The 24,782-nt window shown below is 39.5% G+C and overlaps 2 protein-coding genes across 2 annotated transcripts in view; both read right to left on the reverse strand.

The window, feature by feature from the left end:
- Nucleotides 1–12,781, reverse strand: part of osa (trithorax group protein osa) — a 126,245-nt gene extending 113,464 nt beyond the window's left edge. The window contains 1 exon segment of the mRNA XM_074103390.1: nt 11,573–12,781. Coding sequence (XP_073959491.1) covers nt 11,573–12,118 — 546 coding nt within the window. The 5' untranslated portion in view covers nt 12,119–12,781.
- A 2,018-nt stretch (nt 12,782–14,799) lies between these two features.
- LOC141439394 (katanin p60 ATPase-containing subunit A-like 1) overlaps nt 14,800–24,782 on the reverse strand; it is a 14,053-nt gene continuing 4,070 nt past the window's right edge. The window contains exons 3-10 of the mRNA XM_074103676.1: nt 24,500–24,629; nt 23,757–23,899; nt 22,701–22,862; nt 20,615–20,736; nt 18,597–18,776; nt 17,935–18,093; nt 17,317–17,540; nt 14,800–16,804 (exon numbers count right to left, since the gene is read on the reverse strand). Of these exons, the coding sequence (XP_073959777.1) occupies nt 16,606–16,804; nt 17,317–17,540; nt 17,935–18,093; nt 18,597–18,776; nt 20,615–20,736; nt 22,701–22,862; nt 23,757–23,899; nt 24,500–24,629 (1,319 nt within the window). The 3' untranslated portion in view covers nt 14,800–16,605. The remainder of the gene's footprint in view (nt 16,805–17,316; nt 17,541–17,934; nt 18,094–18,596; nt 18,777–20,614; nt 20,737–22,700; nt 22,863–23,756; nt 23,900–24,499; nt 24,630–24,782) is intronic.

Below are 24,782 nucleotides of genomic sequence, written 5' to 3' on the forward strand. Positions count from 1 at the left end.
AAGTAGTTAAACGGTCAGTGACCCAGTGCGGTTGCGGTAGACGATCGAGGCCGTCCCCATTATCCAAGCACAACACAATGACACGATTATCGGCCGGCACGCGGGCCCGAGACGGTTCGCATTGATTTTACGAAATCCACATCACGGTCTCCGAACGAACGGGCTCCGTCGGCCCATTCATCTCGTTTTCATGTACACCACCTCTATTGCGATACGAAAGCGAGAGCGAAATTTACTCGGGCTGCAATACGCACCGCACAGCCACGTATTGCCCTAAATACGGGGAGAATAGGATCGATCACTTCTATAGCCGGCTAATTTGTGACTGTGTGAAGTCAGACAATACCTACGAGTGCACTACCGTAATATCTGAAATCGATACAAATTTAGTCAGTGTAAATAATTCCATGTCTTTTTACATACGACATGATAGCTGACGTCACTAAATCAGCACCATAAAAATGTATACAACGGCAGCAGTAGAGTAGACAGCTGGTACTAATGTTATAATGGAAAAGAGCAATCGATGTACTTTAAAATAAGACAAGTGTAGGTAGCAAAATATATCCACAATACACAGCTAAATCTAAATATAGCAGGCGCCGATATCAGCGGCTCGCCCTTGAACCAGTCGCACGGAAACATTTTATTATTATTACCGAGCTGTCGGCGAACACGAGTATGTAAGGTCGACGACCCCGCAACCACGTGTCTCCTTATCGACAACTATCTAACACGATTGTGAGTAAACGACATGCCGAGATAAATGACTAATTCCACAATGCTTGCCCATTCATAAATAATCAGCGTAACGTCATACTGATTTCAATGACAATGCTCGCCTTCAATTCTAAACCACTCTTTGGAATTCCAAACTAACCAGCGGTGACCGACACGCCGTCGAACAAAAGATGCAAATATCGAGCGAGATGCCAAATTGGCGAAATTGCCTATTTAACTATTTTGGACATCATCGACAACCTGGACGTATATAAGCTCACAAAAAAATATATGTACATTTAGGGGCTGTTTCACCACCCATTGATTAGTCTTACTTACCTGACGGTTAAATGTGATGCAGTCTCTATTTGTTTTGTTCGAATAGACGGAGACGGCATCACATTTAACCGCCAGTTAAGACTAATCAATGGATGGTGAAACAGCCCCTTAGAATGAAGTATAATCCCCAAATACGCTTTTCTGAAACTAATCTCGAAGTCCTCTGAACTTAGCCATTGGAAAGACTGACTGAATACACGACACGATGGAGTACTTCACATGCATTTCCAATGGAATTTAAGAATTCGTCACTCACAATGAAAACTACGATATTTGATGCGCTCTCTTGAGTCTTGTTACTCTGTTTTACCCAAACATGCACTCTCAGGAAGAGGAGCTTATAATATTACCATAACTATCTTAAACACAATAATAATATGTTAAAAGTGCTCAAAATGACAATATTCTATGAACTTGTTCATGTGTTTGACACATGTACAAACTGCATTAAGAAGTCATCCAAAGCAAAGACAAATATGTTTAGGGCACACCATGGAAATTATGCAGTGGCACTGGAGACGTGCTCTGACCAATCGTATCAGTTGAAATGAAATCCACATTACGCAGATTACGCTCCTTTACCCTTGATCGTCAATTCTGCAAGTCTCCGCTCCGCTTCTATGAAAGCACACCCAAAAATTGTTAACAACCTAGGTACCCTACCCTATGCCCTATACCGCGTTAGTCCGGTCAGTGAACGACATTTACCTACCTGTAGTTACGAAACAAAGTATCGGGCGGGGCGGGATGGACTAAAGCTTATTTACTATCTTTATTTAATCCGATTTGCTTCTGTTTACCCGACCGAAGTTCTAAACATTGGATAGAAAAGGCAGTTGATGCCGCGCGCAGTTTTGTTGTTGCTGCTATCGGAAAGGTGCATGTCAAAACCTGAAAACAATTCTTTAGAAATAAACTCGCCAAAGACAGCCTTGCGTCGGTTCTTTTAATATAGAATATTATAGGTAATTCTTCTTTAATAAAGTAGGTACTTGAACAACGAGCTTTTGTTGAACAAAAGCCAAAACCATTATCAGAATCATATTCATATATCAGAACTCCAGGAGAAACAAATCCAAATGCCCATCCTTTGGAACAATTATTTCGATAGCAGGTAGCCGTGACAGGCACAAGATTATCCATTATCGTGGGAACTGGGACAAAGTTACGTAACCGGTATTTGTTCACCGGCCAACCTACACGAACGAGTACATCCTTTACAAATGCGTACGACCTTGAATGTGAACTCGAAAGTGTAAACAGACACGTGCTCGATGCATTGTTTTATGGTCGCCTGCTACAGCATTCGATTTCAACTCGTACTATTGAAACTTGAAACAGCTTTTGCAAATTTCAATAAGTTTGTTTGTTTTCATCACACTTGCTCGTAAACAGTGTCGTAACATGCAGGCTACCTTGAATGAAATGTGCTTGTCATGAGTGGTCGGTAAATGAGTCATTGCGCGTAGTCATGATCGGTAAATGAGTCAGTGCCCGTACTGATGGTGCTGCGCGCGCTCTTGCTGCAGGACTACATGGACCACGCACACGCACATGCTATTAAGAGCACAGCCTAAGGTATCGCCAATGGAAGAATTATATTTTTTCTTTTACCTTAGTGACATTGTATGTCACTACTAGAATACGAACATCGACTCAAAAGTCCTGTTAAATACATTTCGGACAGCAGTTTCAATCAGTAAGTCAAGGCAGTCAACCGATACCAAAACGTAGCTTAAAAACGAAAACCCTTAAACTCTTTCAACTAGGAAGTAGTTGTGGATGGGTACACGTGTCAGACGTCAAGGCCTCCACTTCCATTCACGATGGCTCCGTCAAACGCACGTCCCACCGGTGTTGCCTCTACATAATGTATGTGCAAAGAGCGGGGACTGCATAATGGCAGTAAATTCTCGTATTTTGGTTACCTTTATCCCCTTTCGGAACTGGAGAGGCGAACGCACAAATCTCCGCCTGGAAGCGAGTAATATTTGCCTACACATCAAACTTTCACTATCGCCGTGCGCTTTCGTTTTTATACCTCACCAAACAGCGACGGACCGCTTTGTTTTTCCTCCACGGCGTTTTTTTTTATTTGTTTGCTTACTGGTGGACATGCCGGATGCCGCCAATGCCAGGTTAAACAATAGATTTGTTTTGGTTTTGGTCCACTCAAAATTGAATATTTCCTTCTTTAGGCTGCGCATCGGAGCTGTGCAAGGCACCTAAGCAATGTGTGAAAAAAAAACGCCAATAGGATCGCTGCACTGAGCATGGACAAGAAAATGCGGTAATCCTATTGGTGGATTTTAACCATAACTTAACAAACCGCCTAACTTCCTTCCTCGTATTTGTGGAAGTGGAAGCAGACAGAACCGCTTTATCACCGACAATGCCAACGCTACACCGTCAAATTATTCTTAAAGAAATAAAAGTAACCAAAATAATTAGTTTACTTAGTCGACGAATAAGTTTGCTCAAAATTGCATGCAACCCAAAAAATGGTTACGCAAGAATATGTATTTAAAAGAAAACTTCGGTTTTAGACAGAAGCAAAACAATTCTGTTTAAATGATGTATAATTTCCCTAAAAAAATGTATATATAGATTTTTAGTTTACAGCCGAAGTTTATATCTAAAATTTTAAAGTGGTCTCATTCATTGCAATTTGCAAAGGACAATGACTGACAGAACAGATAGACATGACGTGACATACGACGTGACTGATTTATAAGGCATGACTTACGAATTTACTACGGATCCTTACAAAACACTTGTGTAAAAACAAAAATTTAAATCAATGTAGACTTAATATTACTAGTGTGATGTAATACTAATTCATATTGTATATAGGTTTAATTGCTAAATAAATAAATATATTGTATGTACGAAATGGACAAACTGTTGGTACTTTTCAAATCATAAATATTGTTGCGACTGTAAACACTTTTAACAACAAACGTTTCTATTTCTTATATTGCATGTTATTTTTAAAATGTATTCATTATTTTCATTTACCATTTTTGCAGATCAACTAGAGTGACGAGTGATAAATAAATATTTGAAGAACATCTCACTAAAAAACAAAATCCAAAACCATATTACGTGAGCATGGTGCATGATAGACTTAGGCATGTATGTAGGCAAGATAAGTATGACAAGTGAGGTGGCAATTTAAACAAAAAAAAAACCGGCCAAGTACGAGTCGGACTCGCGCACCGAGGGTTCTATGCAAATTTGTATTTATGAATATCCAGTGTTAGCAAAGCCCCTCTCCTAAGCAAAATGTACAAAGTGTGGGGTCATTTTAGATGGTTTATTGACATAGACAGACAGACATGAAAAATTATGATTTTAAGATTTATCTTATTGGTTGTGCTATAAGAGCAACCTTCACACAAAATTTCTAGTTTCTAGGACAGCCGGCGGAAGTATCCTATAAATTTTTCGCTTAACACAATTTGTACAGAAACACCTTTTCAAAGGTACCGGTTGGTAGCCGACTGCACGCGACAGCAACAGACGACATGTCGTTGCGACACTACTGGTTTCTATGTATTTCTATGAACTTCCCTCCGTAGCTAGCGACGCGTAGTTGACGTTGAGTGAGCGGCAGACGACACTGTCGCCCGACCGCAGATCAGTAGTGCCGCTAACGCCGGGAGCAACGACACGTCGAGCGAGCTTATTTTCAGTGCATTTTTTCGGATTTCTTGAATTTTTACTGATTCTGATTTCTTCTCGGTTTAAACTTAATATAAAATCAAACTGTTTTATTTATTTTATTTATTTAAACGACAATACTCTCTGAATTACTCTTTTCAAATGTTCATTGATCAGTATGGAATAAGTTCCCTCACTTGCTCTGCATTTCAGCATAGGACGTGTGGATTTCGTCTTCTTCTGTATAATAAAAACAAGTCATATATAATGAAGTCGGTTAAAATTGCGATCACTATTCTCGAACACGTCAGACATCTTGTTTCACGGAACACCCAGAACCAACTGGATGCCGTCTGCTGTTGCCGTCTGCAGTCGGGTTCGAAATCATGACTGCAGCGACAGGACGCAACGACATGTCACACAGAGGACGCGCGCGGGTCGTGCGCGGGCCCGCGACGGGAGTATTTGCATGGCGGTATATGGACGCCTTCACTTCACACAGAACGTTCCATGCGGCTATTATAAGGTTAGCCATTAATTAGACGAGGCTAGTTTGTGAATAACTGTTGTGAGAAGATTCATTAATGTTGATATCTGTTCTATGAGTCTGTCCAGCTTTTCAGCTTGTTTTGTGAGTATATTCTCAAATACTGTTTCTATGGTATTATACTGTTGATGATGGGTTCCAGCAGCTGCAGCTCTTGCATAGGTTTTGTAGGTGGAATATTCAGTATGTTTATTTTCTGTATGTTCTCTGTTTTTCATTTCTATTTTCTGATTGGTTTTTTGGAGTCTTTTTGTATTTCTTATTTCAACTCCAAATTTGTTACTTTTACGGGTATCCCGTGAAACCATATCGAAAATACAAACTGAGACATGGATGCACATAAAAACCTGGTCTGGCTGGTCTCTTTTTCTGGTGTTTCAGTGCATCCATGTCTCAGTTTGTATTTTCGATATTTCTATTTTCATCTATATGCATATTGTCTTCTGGTGGTTCTTTATCATTGGCTGGATTATCAGGTTTGTCCTTGTTGAATGGTGGCTTGGATCCTTGTGATTTCTTGGTGTTCCCTCTGTTCCTGGCGTTTATATCAACAAAAACCTTACATCCTTTGTAGTTTTCTGGATGGGCGCCATGGCAAAGGCAACACTTAGCTGGAGTATTTCTGTCCTTTTATGTGCAGTCTGATGTATTATGATTTCCTGCATATTTCACACACGGTATACATCCTTGTATAACCATACTGCTGACATCTTTTGCACTGAGGGACTGTATCCCTTTTTATGGGGTCTTCGATGATCACCCGAGTTTTAAATATGTAAGATTTTTTTTTCTCGGAGTTGTTCGGGTGTGGTTCCAAATTAACGAAAAAGGTTGATGTTATCTCTATTACTTCTTCTATTGCAGAGATAGGTGTGGTGTGATGTAGGTTTTTGATCACAATGCGGTACGGCCGTGAACCCTTTCCGTTGAATGTGTTCCCAAGTAGATTGTTAGCTCTTACTATTTCTCATAGTCTCTGGTATGAGTCCATTGAATCGCAATTGATCTGAAGTTTGTTAGAGTTATTATTTTCATGGTGAATTCATGTACTTGTAGTGCTGTTTGAATTAAGCTTGAGAGTTCATTAACATCTTGTATGCCATACAGGTACAGCATTGGTGGGTTCTTATTTTTAGGTTCTTTTTGGGTATCTTCAGTTTGATCAATTGGCAAACCACTGAATCTGTTGGACATTGCAGCATTCTCGCTAGAAGGTGACTGAGAGTTTCTTCCGTTTGACAGCTCTTGGATCTGTCTGCCACTGTGGAGGGCAGGATGTTGCTTGAGGTGAAGCATTGGGTGGGATATCTGCAGTGTTATCAGTAGGGGATGGCAGTGAATCTGGTTGAGGTGATTGTCTCGCTTTAACAAATAAGCTGGGATGAAAGACTTGTTGCACCATGGTTTTGGATGCTTCTTAGTCTGTTTTGGTGGTGCTGGATGTCATTTGGTAGGAGGTCTCATGACCCTCTGCTTTGTTAGTTTTTGGGGTAACCATTGTTTACTAAATGGCAACACCACTACTGTGAGATGAAATTGTAAATGTCATTTTTTTTTAAGGTTGTCATTTATTTTTGTTTGTAAGTGAATTGTGTCACTCGCGTGTTTCATTGCACTGATTATCGCACTCAAATAGGTAACACACAGATACTTTCTTCGTTTATTAAACAGCAAGAGTGAAAGCAATTAAAAAAAAAAAACAGCTCTTGTGAATCAATCTGTAAATAATTGAATGATTTTTTTGGTAAATTTTTCATAATATTTTGGGTTTGATTGGACAACTTTTTGTATACTCAAAGTAGCCGCTCAAGCGTAGGATCGTGCGTTCAAATCCAAGCTTGCACCTGAGTTTTTAGAAATTACATTTGAAATTTACTACATTATTAGATAGATTCTTTTAGATTTTGGTATGTAATTGATAGTAGAAAACAATCTAATTGTTCTAAAAAAAAAACGGTTTTTTTTAAAAGATATCCCTAAGTTTAGCCGACACCACGTTTAGTCATTGGTTCTAAACAGAACCATTCATAATTATTGCAAAACAACATACAATTAGTCTCCTTCCAGGCGAGGCAAGAAAAAGAAGTCCAAAGACGGACAGAAAACGCCTGAAGGAGCTATTGGTCAATGAAAAATCTTATGAAGGGTACTTCCCAATTTCCTTAAAAAGGAAACTCATGGATATACGCGTACTACTAATTCTCACCTATGGTGCTCAGACTTGGTCTTTGACGGAAGCTCTAAAGTCCAAAATTGGGGTTTGCCAACAAGCCATGGAGCGCAACATGCTAGGTTTAAAACTCGTGGATCGGATCCCAAAAACCGCCCTGCGCTCAATGACTCAAATCACTTATGTAGGTCTAACGGCGTCTAAGCTGAAGTGGGACTGGGCTGGCCACGTGTGCCGCATGCCGGATAAGTTGTGTTGTGGGCCAAGATTACCATCGAGTGGACGCCCACCAACTCGAGAAGGCGGCCTAGCAGTCCTAGACGGCGATGGCGGGATGAACTAGACGACTTCTTGAAGAACTGGCCTTAATATACAGTGGACAGAGAGCAGTGGAAGTATCAGGGGGAGGCCTTTGCTCAGCAGTAGGACAGAATAGGCTAATAATAATAATAAGGTTTATCTTAGCACCCAACATTAGAAAAAAAATCTTGATTCTCATAGATGTAGTTGATTGCAATAAGTTTTTTTTTGTTGTTAGTATATAGCTCTAGAGTTCGAAAAATCTCCTTTTTGTACATAAGTATAAAAATATGTACTTATTCAAAGTTTCAAAAATATGTACCACAGACTCATATTCCGACGCAATAAGGCCGTAGTAACATATTTTTGAGTGGTTCAAATAGATACTTATTTTTGCACTTGACTCTACTTTCAGAGATAAGGAGAAATGTCCTGTTTCTATCTATTTTTTTATTTAATAATTGTTAACCATTTATATGTCAATTTTTAAAACTATATCTTAAAACAAGCCTATTCCTTTGATATATGTATGTATGATATTGATATACCACATGGTCCATGATTATCTAATTTGCACCAAAAAGTGTTAAAAATTAATTTATTTACATTGCAATACATTATTATTATTATTATTGCCCATCCATGGGTGAGCCACAGAATGGCAAGTTCCAAAATTTCGACTTAATTGGGTTAATAAATTCAGAGCAAATATCTGTGCCAAATGGAGAGACAAAGAAAGTAATCTCAATTACCAAAAAAAAAAACACATGAAACACCATGGTCACAATCACAAATGACATCTACATACAGTACCCCGGCAATAAAGATTGGCTTTTCATGATGATTTCAAACCACTGGCCACCGTCCATCAATCATCGTATTTATTAAGTGACATTTTAAATCAAATAGATACTGCACCTTTGTGGACTTAGTTTAAATCAAATTATTGATATGTAAACTTCGGATATCTATAGAGAGCTGTTGCAACTACTAGAAAAAGGATATTTCCCTCTTTTCCCTAACACTTACAATTGAAAGTTTGGGGGGGTTTCAACACCCCTTTATTATATATTTTCATCTAAATGCGTCTGTACTCTATTGCACCTGTACAAGACTAACAAATGTCACATAAGTAGTTTGTGACAACGCTCTACAAAGCTGAAATTAGCAGAGTCTCTTTCCAAAGACCAATGTGCAATCTTTATGGCTAGGTACTGTAGGTACTTTTAATTTCAAAATGGACAATGCATGAACTAACAAACACCCTTAATTGAAAGATTTCATATTTCTTAAGACTATAATTTGAATCATTCTCTGTATTCTGTTTGGAAAAAGAAAGACGCTGATATTTTTAGAATTTCTCGCTACGATTATTAATTAATTTATTACAATTTTTTAAACATGTGCTTATTCTAAAAGGGCATAACTCCAAAACTACCACATAATAAATCCATTACTTTTATTGTCTCTATTTAAAAAAAAGGCAAAGGAAACATATCTATTCTGTGGTATTAGTTTTTGTTTTTTTTTTTAAATATGGAGAAATAAATTATAAGAAATATTTTTCCATGTTCAGAAGGCAAAACTGATTCGATTCCTGTAGTAATTTACAGGTGTAAAAAAATGAAATCTTGACAATTAAATTGGGATATTTCACTATATGCAGGTGCATATAGTGAAATATCTCAATTTAATTGTCAAGATTTCATTTTTTTAGGGGGTAGGTACCCCCTCTAATTCAAATTAGACATTGGTCTAATCCAGATAATGATACACACACCAAAGACTCATAAACATAATTTTTGGCATGGCAGATTTTTAAATTAAAAATTATAATTACTAACATAGCTTTTAAGTGAATAATGTACTAACGCTTATTGGACTGTCTGCAACTGCTATTTTTTTAACTTTTTTTTTTATTATTATAACTTTAATAAATAAGCAAGCAAAAAAACTGACAAGACAAGCATGACCTGTAAGCGTGACTTATAGATTATCATAGGGTATACTATAAATTTTTTACATGCAGCATGCAACTGCATCAAAATATTGGAAGCTTATTTAATCGCAGTCATTATTTAATACCGTCTCTATTTGTTTTGTTTGAATAGACGGAGACGGCATCACATTTAACCGTCAGTTAACACTAATCAATGAATGGTGAAACAGCCCCTAAGTCTACATCCCATAACAAATGTATCTATAATGTGTAAATGAACCATTAAAAACCAGATATTTTTTTGTCCTACAAAATTAATAAATCAAATTAGTAAAAATGAATGCAATTTCTAAAGCATATTCTACATTTCTACCCAGGTTTAGGAAGCTACTGTCATTAATAATAATAATAAACACTATTTTTCTTTAGGCAGTAGTGTAAAATAACTATCATCAACTACATCAAGTGAAATAAAAATCAAAATTAGAACTAGCTATCATCCTAGTTGATTTTAATTGAAGAATATTTAACTAAGTTCTGGATTTGAGTTTTAATTTCAAATTCAGAATTCAATTTAAAAATAAAAGATATTGTGGGACCATTGCAAATTTGCCCATTGCAAAAATAATTCAGGATGGTACTTTCTGATTATAGCACCATATAGCACGGATAACAGATGGACGGTGGCACCAAAAGGTTTTGAGTGGAGACCATGGATCTGCAAGCCAAAGCCGCCAGCGTAGGATGTTCACCAACGAGATGAACAGAAGGCCAGGTTCAAGGTGCGGGTTCACAGTGGATGCAAGCCGCTTCCATCCGAGGCAAATGGAGGCCTTGGGGGGAGGCCTGTGTCTAACAGTCGACATCCTACAGCTGATATGAGAATGATAATTTTCTGATTGTTATAAACAAAACATATTGTGATAATACATTTTTTTAACACCTACAATTGTATTGGCAATTTTTGTGTCAGAACCAAACTTCTACCAGTCAGCCATTTTATACAGTTAATTGCCAGTTAAGGTAGTCCAACTGTCCCATGCTTATTACACAACCACAATGAGAGCTGTCAGAAGGAATGCCAGGATCCTTGTGTATATTGGGGTATATGGGGCTCTATTCGAAAATTAAGTCAATGTCATTGTAAATATATAATATCTACATACAAACATGGTGTGCCCCCTTAGGAAAGATGGTGATCACAGCAGAATTAAAAACAAAAACCTGATCTTTTGACAAATTCTGTGTTTGTTTCCCAAATTACTGTAAACTCAGGTTTCTATAGTCCCAAGCGTTAATCAATAGTCCAAATGGACTTTTTAACATTTTGAACAATTACAGAACTGCTAACGTTTAGAAGGTTCATCATGCATTTTCTATTGGATTAGGCTGCGATGAACCTCCTAGATGACGTTAGCAGTTATGTTATTGTTCGAAATATCAATCCGTTTGGACTATTGATGAACGCTAGGACTATAGAAACCTGCGTTTACAGTAAACAATACTAACCCCCTGTTTTACCATAAAATTAATCAATGGGTGGTGAAGCAGCCCCTAAATCTTTTAAAATTTACATCCTCACTTACATAAAATCCCCATGTAAAATCCAAATCAATTTAGCCAAAATCATATAATACCGGTTGATTCGAGCCTATTAGGAATCAAACTAAGCCTATTTAGGAACATTGTTGGAATGGCTGGTGTTTGGGATAACCAAATCCAGATTAACAGTCAGTTTAGCCACTTCCTTTTTTATCTTGTTTAATAAATATTAGCTATATAAAGCAATACTAAATGCTATTGGTTCAGTAATCTAGTGCCATGCATAAGATGAGAAGCATGAAACAAAACTTAAAGCCATGGTTTAAAATTATGGTTTGATTATGATGCTCACCGTGGAATTTCTATAGGGGTTTGATTGAGGGTTGTAAGGCATTGGCCTTGGCGGGGGCCAGCCAGGTGCAGGGCCATAGCCTGCCGGAGGCTGCTCGTAGCTATTGGGGTAGCGGTGCGGCGGCGCACCGCTCGCTTGCAACAGCGAGTTGAGCGTCGGCGTCGGCCCCGGCGCCTGCGACGTCGGTTGCCCCGGGAAAAACCGCTGCTGCGGTGGCGGACCGCGCGGCTTCCCGCCGAAGCCCGGTCGCTGCGCGTAATAAGGATCCGCACCGTCCGGGTATCTATATTGACCGTATGGGTCGCCCGGAGGCCGGTCCGCGATCCGGTCATGGCCGGGCGCTTCACCGCCGTCTCGCGGCGGCCCGGGCTCGCCTGACATCGGCGATTTACTCTTTGTGTTCACGACGCCATCGGGCGGAACGCGCCCGACGGACTTGTCGGTGCCATTCTGTAATAGAGCATTCCGAGATTCACTGAGCTGCTCCGATTGACTCAGCTCTACGTTCGTATCACTACGCTGGGACTCCGCCTGCGTCGCAGCCATGTCGGCTGGTTGCGGACGGCCGCCTGCTTACACTTTGCTCTGGCGATCGACCGGCTCGCTTACGTTACGTCGAAATCGGGCGTCGGATTGCAAAACCGCGACGCGGACACTTCCATCACTAATAAGCCGATTAACTTCGCACAGAGTAACGCGAAACGGACGAAAAATCGTTCACCGACGCACACACATCGATCACATATCTACTCCATTGGCGTAAACGAGGTTAGGGAAAAGGTTACATAGCTAGCAGGCGCTTTTGTCACGTAAAAACAGAACATTTCATACCACTTTCACGTTTAAAACACTTTGTATGCAATCACCAATAACAAAACTCATTCCTAAACCTATAAACGATTGAAATACTTGAAAACAGAACAATAGAATCACGAAACTTCCAAATTATTGGCGTCCGCCATTGATATTCTACAGCGCTTGACGACGCTTCCACCTATATTCACTATGGTTGGAGGGAAATAAATTGGTTAACGGTGTTTTCATGAAGAATCTTCAGTGAATTATTTGAAATATATCTTTTCTAATGTATTAAATAGGCTGTAATTGGTTATTTTAATAGCAATAATCGAAAAATATCGAAATTTATTCGTGCATGTTTACATTTTCGCACTCTTGCGACACGTAGTTACTACAATACTACCAACCGCACGGCTTTTAGCTTGTGACAAGTTCCGCTGGCTGGCGCCAATGCTTTTATGCCTAACTTCACTAAATTTGTGCAAATAAATAAAATAATAAAAATAAATATCCATAATGTTCCTCTTTTAATTAAAAAACTAATGATAAACTTCCTTTTCATTTAGTCAACAGAAGAGCATGATTTTTCTACGGTGTAAGTAATAAATCAGTAGGTACGACATACTCCATTTGCAAAAAAAATATATATTATTTCAATAATTTCACTACAAATCATTATTATTTTATAAATTAGTTGATAATTACTTTCCTGGATTATTACTCAATAATTATGGCTGTAAAGTAATGACTATCGCTATGTTAATTTCAAAATTCAATTAAACAACAACGGTGTTCTCTATGGTCGAAGTTGGTTTTCAATTACATAAAAGTAATCGATTTCTGTAACTAGGTTAATCGTTACAATCGGAAATGTTCGATTTTGGAGTTCGAACTCATTGCGCGTGCGCGTTAAATTTAAGCTACTGTTACACATGCTCGTCATAGCGCGTACACACCGGCCCAACAAGCGCCAACGAACGAATGGGTTTCGTTGGTCCTGCAGGGCTACTACGAAACTCAAAACTCGAAGTTCGTTTCGTGTCGTGCGATCCCTCTCGCTCTCGTATTAAATAGTATAAGTGTCAGAGGGACCGCACGACACGAACTTCGAGTTTCGTAGTAGCCCTGCTGTCTGGACGGCTTAGCGAACACCAACGATCGTTCTTTGGCGTGTGCCGGTGATCCGAAGCGTGGCGGTTAGACCAAAGGAATCGTACCATTACGTTACATCGAATCCAGCAGGGCTACAACGAAACTCGAAACTCGAAGTCCCTCTAACACCACTTATACTATTTAAAACGAGAGCGAGAGGGACGGTACGACACGAACTTCAAGTTTCGTAGTAGCCCTGCAGTGTGGACGGTCGCCGAAAGCCAACGAACGACCGCTCAAGTTGATTGAAGCGAAAGAGCGTAGCGTGCAAAATTCTGATTTATCCTTCTTGTTTACCTGGTCTATATTTCACGCCGTTTACGTCACTTAAGTATGGAGAGCTTATTATAGGATATAAAACTATCAATTATAATCATATCGTCGTCCATTATTAATTTAGGAATGCAAGCCGGAATCAGAGGTGCCAACGAACGTTTGCTTAAAGTTTGACGATACGTTACTATCTCTTAGTAGTCTGTGGTTTGACGCACCTTCGTGCAGATGAAATACAGCAGGGCTACTACGAAACTCGAAGTTCGTATCGTACCGTCCCTCTCGCTCTCCTGTTAAAGAGTATAAGTGTCAGAGGGACCGCACGACGCGAACTTCGAGTTTAGTAGTAGCCCTGCAGGTTTTCAGGCAGTTTCATACTACTGCAGGCGCACGCCGTTGCAGAGTGCGGAGCGAATTTCGTGTCCAAAAATGCAGTGGTAGTTTTATCGTGGTAATATTATATACTAGCGGTTACCCGCGGCTTCGCATGTGTAAATCATTAAATACCGCAGTTGAATTGAAATTCCGGAATTTTATTAAATTCTCGTGGAAATTCCCTAAAATTACATCGTGGTTTTCATTGACTTTAAATTAAAACACCCATGCCCCAGCGAGATTTTATTATAGAATATCGGATTTATCCCTATCCGTCGTAAGCCCAGCGGTTGTTATTTATATCGTGGATAAAAAGTATCCTATGTTTTAATAAAGGTAATAATTAACTTTATGCCAAATTTCATCCAAATCCGTCCAGCCGTTTCAGCGTGAAGAAGTAACAAACATGCTAACTCACTCACAAACTTTCACATTTGTAATATTAGTAGGATACCATAACCAACCGCCTTTAACACATCCAAGATTGGAATTTTGTTGCTTTTTGTGGTAACTTTAGACAAAGAAGTCCAAGTGGTAACATTGTTACAAGGTTGCCACAAAACCATTCGTCTGCATGAAACCTAATAGCCAAATGAAATGATAGAAACAAATATTTTAAAATTGCTTTATTTCATGTAAACGTTCGTTAAAACGGAAGGCTTTTTAAAGACATGTAACAATGTTGTAGAAGTTAAACTCAAAATATAACTTTACGCTGTTTTTCTTCAGACAAACATTCATTTAAAATATTGTCAACTTAGGTTGAATCATTTAATTATAATTGCACTGCAATGCTATTTATTCCTTTAACACATGCAAAAATAACATATGCCACCTCAAAAAATGTCGAAGCAGTATACCTCAAATAAAGGCAATAGATTATTTTATATTTTAATGTTCTGCCAAACGGAAAGAATTAAGTCATAGTTAGTTTAAATTAGAATTATTGCCTTGTTTGCCATAATACTTAATATTTTTATTTCGTTAATGTCATGAATCCATTTAACGAATAAGTCTAAAATTATTGAAATTAATTAGTAAACATGTCAGAAATATTAAAAGCTTTTAGGCAAATGCATGCATGTGGATATGGGAAGTTTTTTTGTATGTATTATGTACACAAAAATCACATCAGTCATACTTGATACTAATCGCGGATCTTCTATTCAAAATTACTCGAACACAATGCTACATTTTAGTTGAGCTAAATTATTAATAAATGCCAAATATTATAATTCATACTTATTAATAACGTTATGTTTTTTTTTCTCAATATAACTCTATAAAAAGTACACATAAATTAGTTATGGCATATTATTTTTCTTAACAATAAAACAAATCTCAAATTTAACCTAATTTAAGTACAAAGATTACGGCTTCAAAATTATAACAAAGAGACAGAACTGGCTAATGAAAGCCTACAGTCGTTATGAGTTATGACTCATAGAGGCAATTACGGCAATGTGGATCCACTTACCACATAAAGTATTATTCAAATGATTTTAATAAAATTTAACAAAAGCTAATAATGCCTTTTTTTGCCAACAGATCTACAACATGTCATATTATGGATGCGGTTTGCCTCACAAGGTTCAAATACTCTGTGCTATGTAAAATACTCTATTGATTTATCTTGAAAAAATAGTATACTTTGTTATTCACAAGTCGTTAAAATGCCAAACATGGATACGAATGAGAGTTAGAGCTTATCAATTAATTTAATTTTCAAATCGGAATGTTTTCCTTGACCTTTGACGGACGCCTAAATTATTAAACAATTTCGATATGCCACTATAATTTTTACACCCTTATTTATTAATACTGAAACAGTTCTAACGTTGCTCCAATACTCTATACGTCTAGGAGTTAATAAGGCAGTTCTTAAACTCAACTGTTCTTTATTTATTTTTAAAATACATTTTGCAATCGAATCGCATTTTGATACAATAACAGAAAATTGTTTGTGTTATACACGAATGATACTTTCAAACGCCGTCGTGCGATCCGCCGTGTTCCACTAAATTTCGTTATCTAAATGCATCATTAAAATAATGTTATTTAAGTAGTTACGATAATTATTTAAGTAGGTTTATACATTGCATTTTTCGTGTATAAAGTACATAGTAGCGTTTCTCTATCATGTTTACTTCACAGATGATCGATTAGCTTTTGAATCGTATGACATTATTTACTGGTTAAATCGAGGTTGGACTAGAGATTCTTAAATTCGAAATTCTGAAACTGACAACTTTATAATAAAGTTTCTAGATAATGATATAAGTATTGCGCTCATGCTTAATGGATACATGTTAACTTTTCATCTCAACGTCACCAAAAAGTATAAGGGGAAAAAGTTTTTTAAACTGAAGTGAACACAGGACCGCACGCCGCAAAATGTAGTCTAGTTAAGTTTAGTTGTGTTCTCAGCACGACAATCAGGAGGATCCGAACTCCGCCATCCACGACAGATACTTCTGTATGTCGCCCTTGGACACCGATTTGTTGCATTTGTTCAGTGCTTCGAGGAAGTCTTGCTTGGTGACTGGGAGGTCAAGTTCTTCCTTGGCCAGCTGTTTGATCTGCTCGGGTTTGAGGCCGGCGATTTTACGGCGCATCGACATCATTGACGCGTCTCTGCAATGTAGAAAAAAATGGTGTTGATTGATGATTGACCACATAAAAACTATTTAATTGCGAGTGTTTTTGGAGTCGTGTGAATAGATAGATAATAAATCGTAAAAAAATCAACATCATCATCTTATATCAGCCGTAGGACGTCTACTGTTGGACATAGAAGACTATTACACAAAGTGGACTGCTCGTAGTTTTATAATCATAAGTAATGGTCGCAGTAGATAAACATAATCCGCAACTAGTATGTATGCATATGTATAAAACCCTAAAGGATACTAAAATAAAGAAATATAAACAATTGATAAACATTGAAATACAATTACAAAGGCGATCTCTACATTTGAGCGAAAGAGATGAGCATTTATTTACGGCCCAACAAAGAGACTATTTGCAAGAACAGCAAGCGAATCTTCCAATGAGGCTGGCATAGTCACATATAGCATAGGTTCACTAAAGACTCGAAAAAAATAAGGAAGATAAAAAAATCAACAGCATTACGAAAGCATACTAACCTGCAAACATTAGTAATGTCCGCTCCGGAGTACCCATCAAGTTTCTTGGCAATAGCCCGCAGGTCCACCTCGGGGTCCACTTTGACCTCCTTCAGGTTGATCGCCAGCAGGGCCTCGCGGCCCTCCTGCGTGGGCAGCGGGATGTAGATGCGTTTCTCGAGCCGCCGCCGGAGCGCCTCGTCGATGTCCCACGGGAAGTTTGTTGCCGCTAAGACCATTACCACCTGGAAATTTAAATTGCGATAATTAAGATGGGATTTTAGCAGTGTTTTATTTTAAATTGGGGGATAATCTATAGCGTGTGTTGAGTAGGCAGCGCTACGGTGGCGCGCTGCTGGCTGATAAGGATATTGTAACAGTAAGCAAACTGAAGTCGCATTGATTGATTTATTAACGTTACGTTTTGCTCGTTTGCACATTTTGCTTTTTTGCACCATTTTGCGTGTTAATCATTTTCAGCCGAAGGTGTTTGAAGTGTATCACATTCACACTGAGATGTTATAACTTATGTATATAACTATAACCCCAATCAAGTTATATAGAGAATTTAGTGTAAATACGAAAGTTACCGAGAAAATACGGTAGAAAAGGATTATTCACTAAATCCGTGTACGTTACCTTGGCAGGTTCGTCTGTGGCGGAGCCGAGGCCGTCCATTTGCACGAGCAGCTCGGACTTGACGCGGCGCGAGGCTTCGTGCTCGCTGTCCGAGCCGCGCCGCGAGCACAGCGAGTCAATCTCGTCGATGAATATCGTGCTCGGCGCGTAGAACCGCGCCTGTGCATAATATACATATAAATATGTAATGATAAAACTCAAGACATGTCCCACTGGACACTGGTCCACTTATTTAAAATCTGTTATCTGACCGAATCGCAGGACGCGGAATCGGCGGAATGCAACCAGTCCCTCATTGAACTATTAATATGTATGCACAAAGGGTCTAACCCTACCTATGCTTAAGTATATTTTTGTGGTAAGACCATTTGTGCAAGAACGCACCATGCGGTTAGCCGTGCGGTTTTGGCGCTCCGTCCCTCTCTAGAGTAGGTAGACTAGGTTTGTTAGGCACTGATTTCAATATTCAGAGAAAGGCTTTTTATAGTAAAAATGAATTTTAACTAGGAAATACGTGTTTACACAAAGTCAATAGTTGAGAGATATTAATTTGTTGGTATTGCCAAGACGCAACACCCTTTTCAAAGTATCGGTCGAGAAAGAGACGGCACTAAAGCACCCGGCTAACCGCATAGTGCGTATGTAGCCTTTATGTTCGTTACCATTTCAAAGAGCAACCGCACGAGTTTCTCCGACTCGCCGCGGTACTTGGATGTGAGCGTGGAGGAGGACACGTTGAAGAAGGTCGTCCCGCACTCGGTGGCGACCGCCTTCGCCAGCATCGTCTTGCCGGTGCCGGGCGGGCCCACCATCAGCACGCCCTTCCACGGCCGCCGGATGCCCTGGGAACGAATAATAGTACATTACTGTAGAGGGCGGCAACCCCAGGTTCCGGCCGAGGCTTGTATAGTGCTTTTCTCAAACATTACATGAAATAAAATAAGAAAAACAAGAAATGAAGCTGGCGGGACGCTAGTCTGGTCGCCCTGTTGCATGGCTGCGGGCGCGGCGGCTGCAGGTGGTGGTGCTGGGCGTGGGCCTGCAAGGTTGTATGAAAGCTCTTTGCAGGCCGCTAGAGTGAAAGCGCGCAGGCTGCCGAGTCACAGCGCCTGCAGCGCGATACTTCTCATTTGTAACACAACGTCAATATTTTATGTCATGTTTGAGAAAAAGAGCTTTGCCTCACTGCACAAGCATGGCTACCTCTGGCATCCAAATTTTTGCCAAACAGTGTTATGGCTACTGCCATAGCTACTCTTTAGTCCAGGGCTTCCCAAACTGTGCGTGTTATTATCTGTGTGTGTGTAAAATTATAAATGTCCCAATTGTGTTTTTCTGATAACTTGTTACTGGGCTCTCAACAATGGTAGCTAAAATTGATACTTAAGTGAGTATTTTTGGGGGCTGGGTTGAGGGGCGTCGTAAAAAATGGCAAAGTCCCAAGGGCGTCACAGTACAAATAAGTTTAGAAAGCCCTGCTTTAGTCACTTCGACGTCGTTAAAAGGAGAATGCACTTATTTATAATGTTCGTTACAGAAAAATACAAAGAGAAAGAAATAATAAAAGGGAATGATGGGTTCATCCTTTTATCCGTCGGTCGTAGCCGAAGTGGTGTTTTTTTAAACTATATCGACGGTTAAAAGGCTATTTTGATACAAGCGCCATTATGAAAACTTTACAGGAGAGCGTTTTTAAAGATTAAAAAAAAAACACTGTTAACAAAATACTAAATAAAAATTCAAGAGTGACCCCAATCATAAAGCGGCATATTTTTTGCTAATTTTTGATACATATAAAACTAATAAAATATGTTTTTTTACGAAGTTAAATGTAACTTAAGCCATTTTGCACAACTCTCTGATCAGGGCAGAAAGATCTAAGTGCACGATTACGATTTATTATGTTCAAACCAAAATGGTTTAAGTTTATGTACACTTCTTTAATAGATCAAGGATAAATACTTTCAATCGCTCACTAAGTAGAAATTGTTCATGGATAAATGATTTAAAACGCCCACCTAGTTGTAAACTGTTTATGGATAAATGAGTTAACCGCTCACCTAGTTATAAATCGTTCAAGTAAAAATGACTCAAATTAAAATAGTATTAATAATAAATTGTTTAAATCTCAAATACCTACCAGTGTTGATCTGTGTTCATTTGCATGTAATTTAAACGCTATTTTTTATTGCTAGGTGAAAGAATAAACCAATTTTAGTACGATATTTAGAATAAATAATAAAAAAATTCAGGTGGCAGGACCTTGTGCAAGGTCTGCCCGGATTGCTACCACTATCTTGCTCGCTAATCCTGCCGTGAAGCAGCAGTGTTACTGGCACTTGAGGTATCCCATCTTAGGCCTCTAGGTTGGCAACGCATCTGCAATACCCCTGTTGTTGCAGATGTTTATGGGCGTCCATCAGGTGACCCACTTGCTCGTTTCCCTTCCAGTCGAATAAAAAAAAACTAATATAAAGGAATCAAGCGACAAAAAGACTAAAAAGTGGTCAAGGCAAATTAACACAAGTCAAATTGTTTCAAATAGGTACTAGTTCAGGTAAGATTGATTCAAGTGAGATAAATATTGTTGAAATGATCGCGATGTTCATAGCCGAACTTTAAAAAAAGATACCTATATTATTATCAGACATTAACTAAAAATGACAATAATTTGATTTACCTTGAAAAAATCAGGCATCCACATTGGCAAGACAACGGCTTCTTCTAACAGCCTCTTGGCCTCTGAAAGGTCCGCTATGTCGTCCCATCGTATGTTGGGATTCTTTTGTACTATATCCCGCTCTGAAAATAACAAACAAACCAATTAAGTACGCCAATTAAAGTGCAATAGGATAAAACGTTGGTCACTTGGTCAGCGTCAGTCAGTACAAAACCACAGATCCCCAGATCTCTTCATGGTGCAAAGCTGAGAGTCCTGAAAGGCGCCATTATAATTTGTAGTCAGTAAGTACATCTTTTAGACTGTATTTTTAGTGCTCAATAAACAGTTTATATTCTTTTTTATTCTATATCAACTTAGGGTACGTCAGCGATGATACGTTAACAACTCTACAGAGGACAAATATTCTGCCTGCCCAAATTAAAATGCTCGATTAAGAGTAAAGTGGTCGTGTGTAAGCAATCTGACCTAAGGGGTTCTGTGTCCTTCGTCATGGAGTAGTACTGTAGGACACGATTGGCTGCCTACATGATGTGTATTCGAAAGAATATACTTCAATTTAAAAATATATGACATAACAGAGTTTGGGCAGTCGGTCCAAATCCAACTATCGACACATGTACATAAATGTATTTGCTGAAGTTCAAATAAAATAACAGTTTTTGAAGTGTTCATTCTTTAAATAGGGCTTCTTAGAATTGTGGACCGTCCGTCCACAACAGTACCACAGTTCTTGAGGGAGAACCCATTGAAATAATTTGATTGAATCGCTCGTTACTTTGCGGAAGTCCATATCAATGAACTTATATATGTCGGCGGCCGATCGTAAAATCCGCCAGATCACGAAATTCCTAGGCATATCGTGAAACGCCGCCATTTCATGATATGCCTAAACGTTGGCCAGGCATATCACGATGTGCCTGAGAAATAATACGGCAGATCGATTAGAGCAACGCATTCGTCGATATTCCTAGCTCTATACCGGGCACATCGTAAAATAGTTTCTTTTTTGGCCACTGGTGGCGCTGCGTATGCAATGGCGGCCGTGACCAGCTGACCGGTCGTGTTTGTTTAGCGCGTGAAAAATGTCGGCGTCGCAACAAAATGATCTTTAAACCGAAACTAGTGATTGAATTCAAAATAGAAGTGCAAAAGAAGCTTTGAACATCAGCTCCGTTCTTTTTATGTGAATCAAACGTATTCTGTGCACAATGTGAAAAAACCATGGACGTCTGCCCGTATTTTAGAGGTTAGTATTTTGTTGATAAATAAAGTATTCACTAGTTGTCACTTATTTATATAGAAAAATTTAGGTACGACGAGCGAAGCGAGGAGTGGTTAGTTTTAATTGTGATCACAACGCACGAGCCGAGCGAGCGAAGCGAGCGTGCCGCGGCAGCGGCCGGCGAAGTGCCAGAACCGATATGCCGGCGTTTCATGATATGCCTAGGAATTTCATGATCTGCCTAAACTGGCCAAATCATGAAATGGCGGCGCTTCATGATATGCCTAGGAATTTCATGATCTGCCTAAACGTCACTAGGCAAATCGTTAAACGGTGAGTTTTGAACGATATGGCGGATGTCCCTTAGCCAATTCATGAAATGGCGGCATTTCACGATATGCCTAGGAATTTCGTGATCTGGCGGATTTTACGATCGGCCGCCGACATATCGATCACCCATAACCTTATGCATATATTTGCAACAAATGTACGTTAATGCCGCTCCTTCGCCACCACACTATACATCATTAAGCTGACAGTTTCGAACTCAACCAGAGTGCATCATCAGAGCAACACAACCTCATTATGCTAATAATTCATGGTTTGTGTGATGTGTGTGCGTTTGTGTGTTGTTACAGTGTGAAGGCGGATGTAAGCTATCGTACGGTAGTGGATGTTCATTAGTAGTTCATTGATAAACCTATTTGACATATTCTTTTCATTTGACGGATAAATGTAATGCCGTCTCCGTCTATTCGAACTAAACAAACACAGACTGCATCACATTTATCCGTCAAATAATATTAGTCAATGGATGGTGAAACAGGGGGTTAATATAAATATATGTTTTATTGTAAGCACTGACCAGCATGTCGACCAGGTCCCCGTCGCAGGCGGCTGGCGGCTCGAACCGCCGCTCGTCCTCCTTGTGCTTTTCATCGTCCGTGTCGCCATTGTTGTTGTCGCGGTCCTGCTTGTCTTTTGTCGTCGGATGCTCTTTGCTGTTGCTTTCCTTTGCTTTTGCTGGATATTTGAAATTTTAGGGTTAATCAACTTTTAAGTGTGTGTTATCCGTAACTCAGGAGACATCAGTGATACACTTTGTTAGAAATATGTTTGCTATTAGCATGCTTAGGAGATAGACATGAAGGAATTGCCTTAAGGTCACAGCTCATTACAGCCACCCGACTAGCACCGCCTCGCCTCGAGCAGTTAGTATTCTTCATATGGATTTGTATGGGCATGCGCTCACTACATCAACTCCGTAGCGTTACCGTCGCTTTCGAAGTACCACTCTTCAACTCGCCGTCCGCGCGTGGATCACCTGTCGACAACGAGTGGATGCCGAAAGTCGAGGCGGTGCTTGTCGGGTGCCGGGTGGCTCTAATGAGCTGTAACCTTTAAAACTGCCACAACTACTAACTTTTAGTGGATTTGTATGTACCCATAAAATCATACTTATAAGTAAATAATAAGTAGCTCAAGAGACGTTACCACGGCAACAAGAATAAGAACAAGAAGTGGTGTTGAAGTGGAAAATTCTGAGTTTTCTTTATTTTTGATAACTGAGAAGCACGAAACCAGCTACAATTATTATTCAGTACTTGGGCGACTGAGCTATGGCATAGCTACGTTTGGACTAAAACTCGAAAATGAATAAATATATATAAAAGAATTGCTCGTTCTAACATAGGGTACGAACGTCAACGTGCCATAAAGCTTTTTACTCGTTTACATTGTCAAAGGGCATACCCAGCAATAGGACGTACTATCGAACCAACTGGATTGAGACCAGGGAACCTTTTCACAGAAAAATTCATAGCGGCATCGCATTGTTTGACCAGGGAAAATGGTTTAAAGGCGAGCCAAGAATGAAATGGTTTAAAGGTTAGTCAAGACATGCAGTGAGTAACATACCACTGTGAGTCTTGTTCCCGGCCAGTTTGGGGTTCCGTACGTCAGACGTCTTTCTCTGTGAGGTGGTCGGGTTCCGCGTGGGCGCCGGCTTCTTGTTGTTGGCTCGGGGGTTATTGCGGGCCGACCGTAATGTCGGCGGACCTCTGAAACAGCAATGTCGTTAGCCATTCCCGTCTTTTATACGTAACACCTCCTAAAAGCAGAGGGCTCGGGCTATAGTTTCCACTCGAGCCCGGTGCGGATAAAAAACTAAACACACGCGAGTGTTCTCACTATGTTTTCCTTCGCCGAAAAGCTCGTGGTTATCACATGTAATTGGAAGCTCACGTAAGTTAAAATTCAACCTACAAAAAATAGTAGTATTGACCACCACGTACCATCTCCATATACTTCAGTAGAATCTTTCGATTGACAAATCGGCTAATATTTTTGTATAAGCGCCAATCTCGTAATCGAGAACAGCTCCATTAGGGCGACTATCACAATGAGGGGAGGTCTCATGTGACATCGAAAAAAAGGACCACCATACGCCATACTTTTCATAGCGAGAGCAAAAATAACATAAAGCGTGTTGCTACCCGATTATTCGCAGTAGTTCCTTCGGTAGTACAAAAAAGGAGAAATTTTTTAGTGCGAATTTTTTTATTACGAGTAACCTGCTGTCGGGTTTGGAAAATGTTTTTCGCTGGTTTTGCGAGTATAATATGATGTATTGTTACTTAAAATCTGTATTGGGTACTGACTTGTGTTCGACGCTGGTGGGGGGCGGCCAGGCGTTGGGGTCTCGGTCGGGTGGCGGCGGCCAAATGTCTGGGTCCAGTTCGTGGGGCGCCGGGCCCCACATCGGGTCGCGCGTCGGAAGGTCGTCGTAATCTGCAATGAATCAGGAAACCATAAGGGCTAATGTTTTTTTATCCTGCTGCATTCTGCGTGGAACAATTACTGTTTCTACGTTGTGGTCACGTGTGGTCTTGCAGCTCAAGCGACGCTTTAGACTTAGTTTCATCTGTTTATATGCAAGAGGCA

The sequence above is a fragment of the Choristoneura fumiferana genome, chromosome 20, assembly GCF_025370935.1.
Source record: "Choristoneura fumiferana chromosome 20, NRCan_CFum_1, whole genome shotgun sequence".
NCBI classification, from domain to species: Eukaryota; Metazoa; Arthropoda; class Insecta; order Lepidoptera; family Tortricidae; genus Choristoneura; species Choristoneura fumiferana.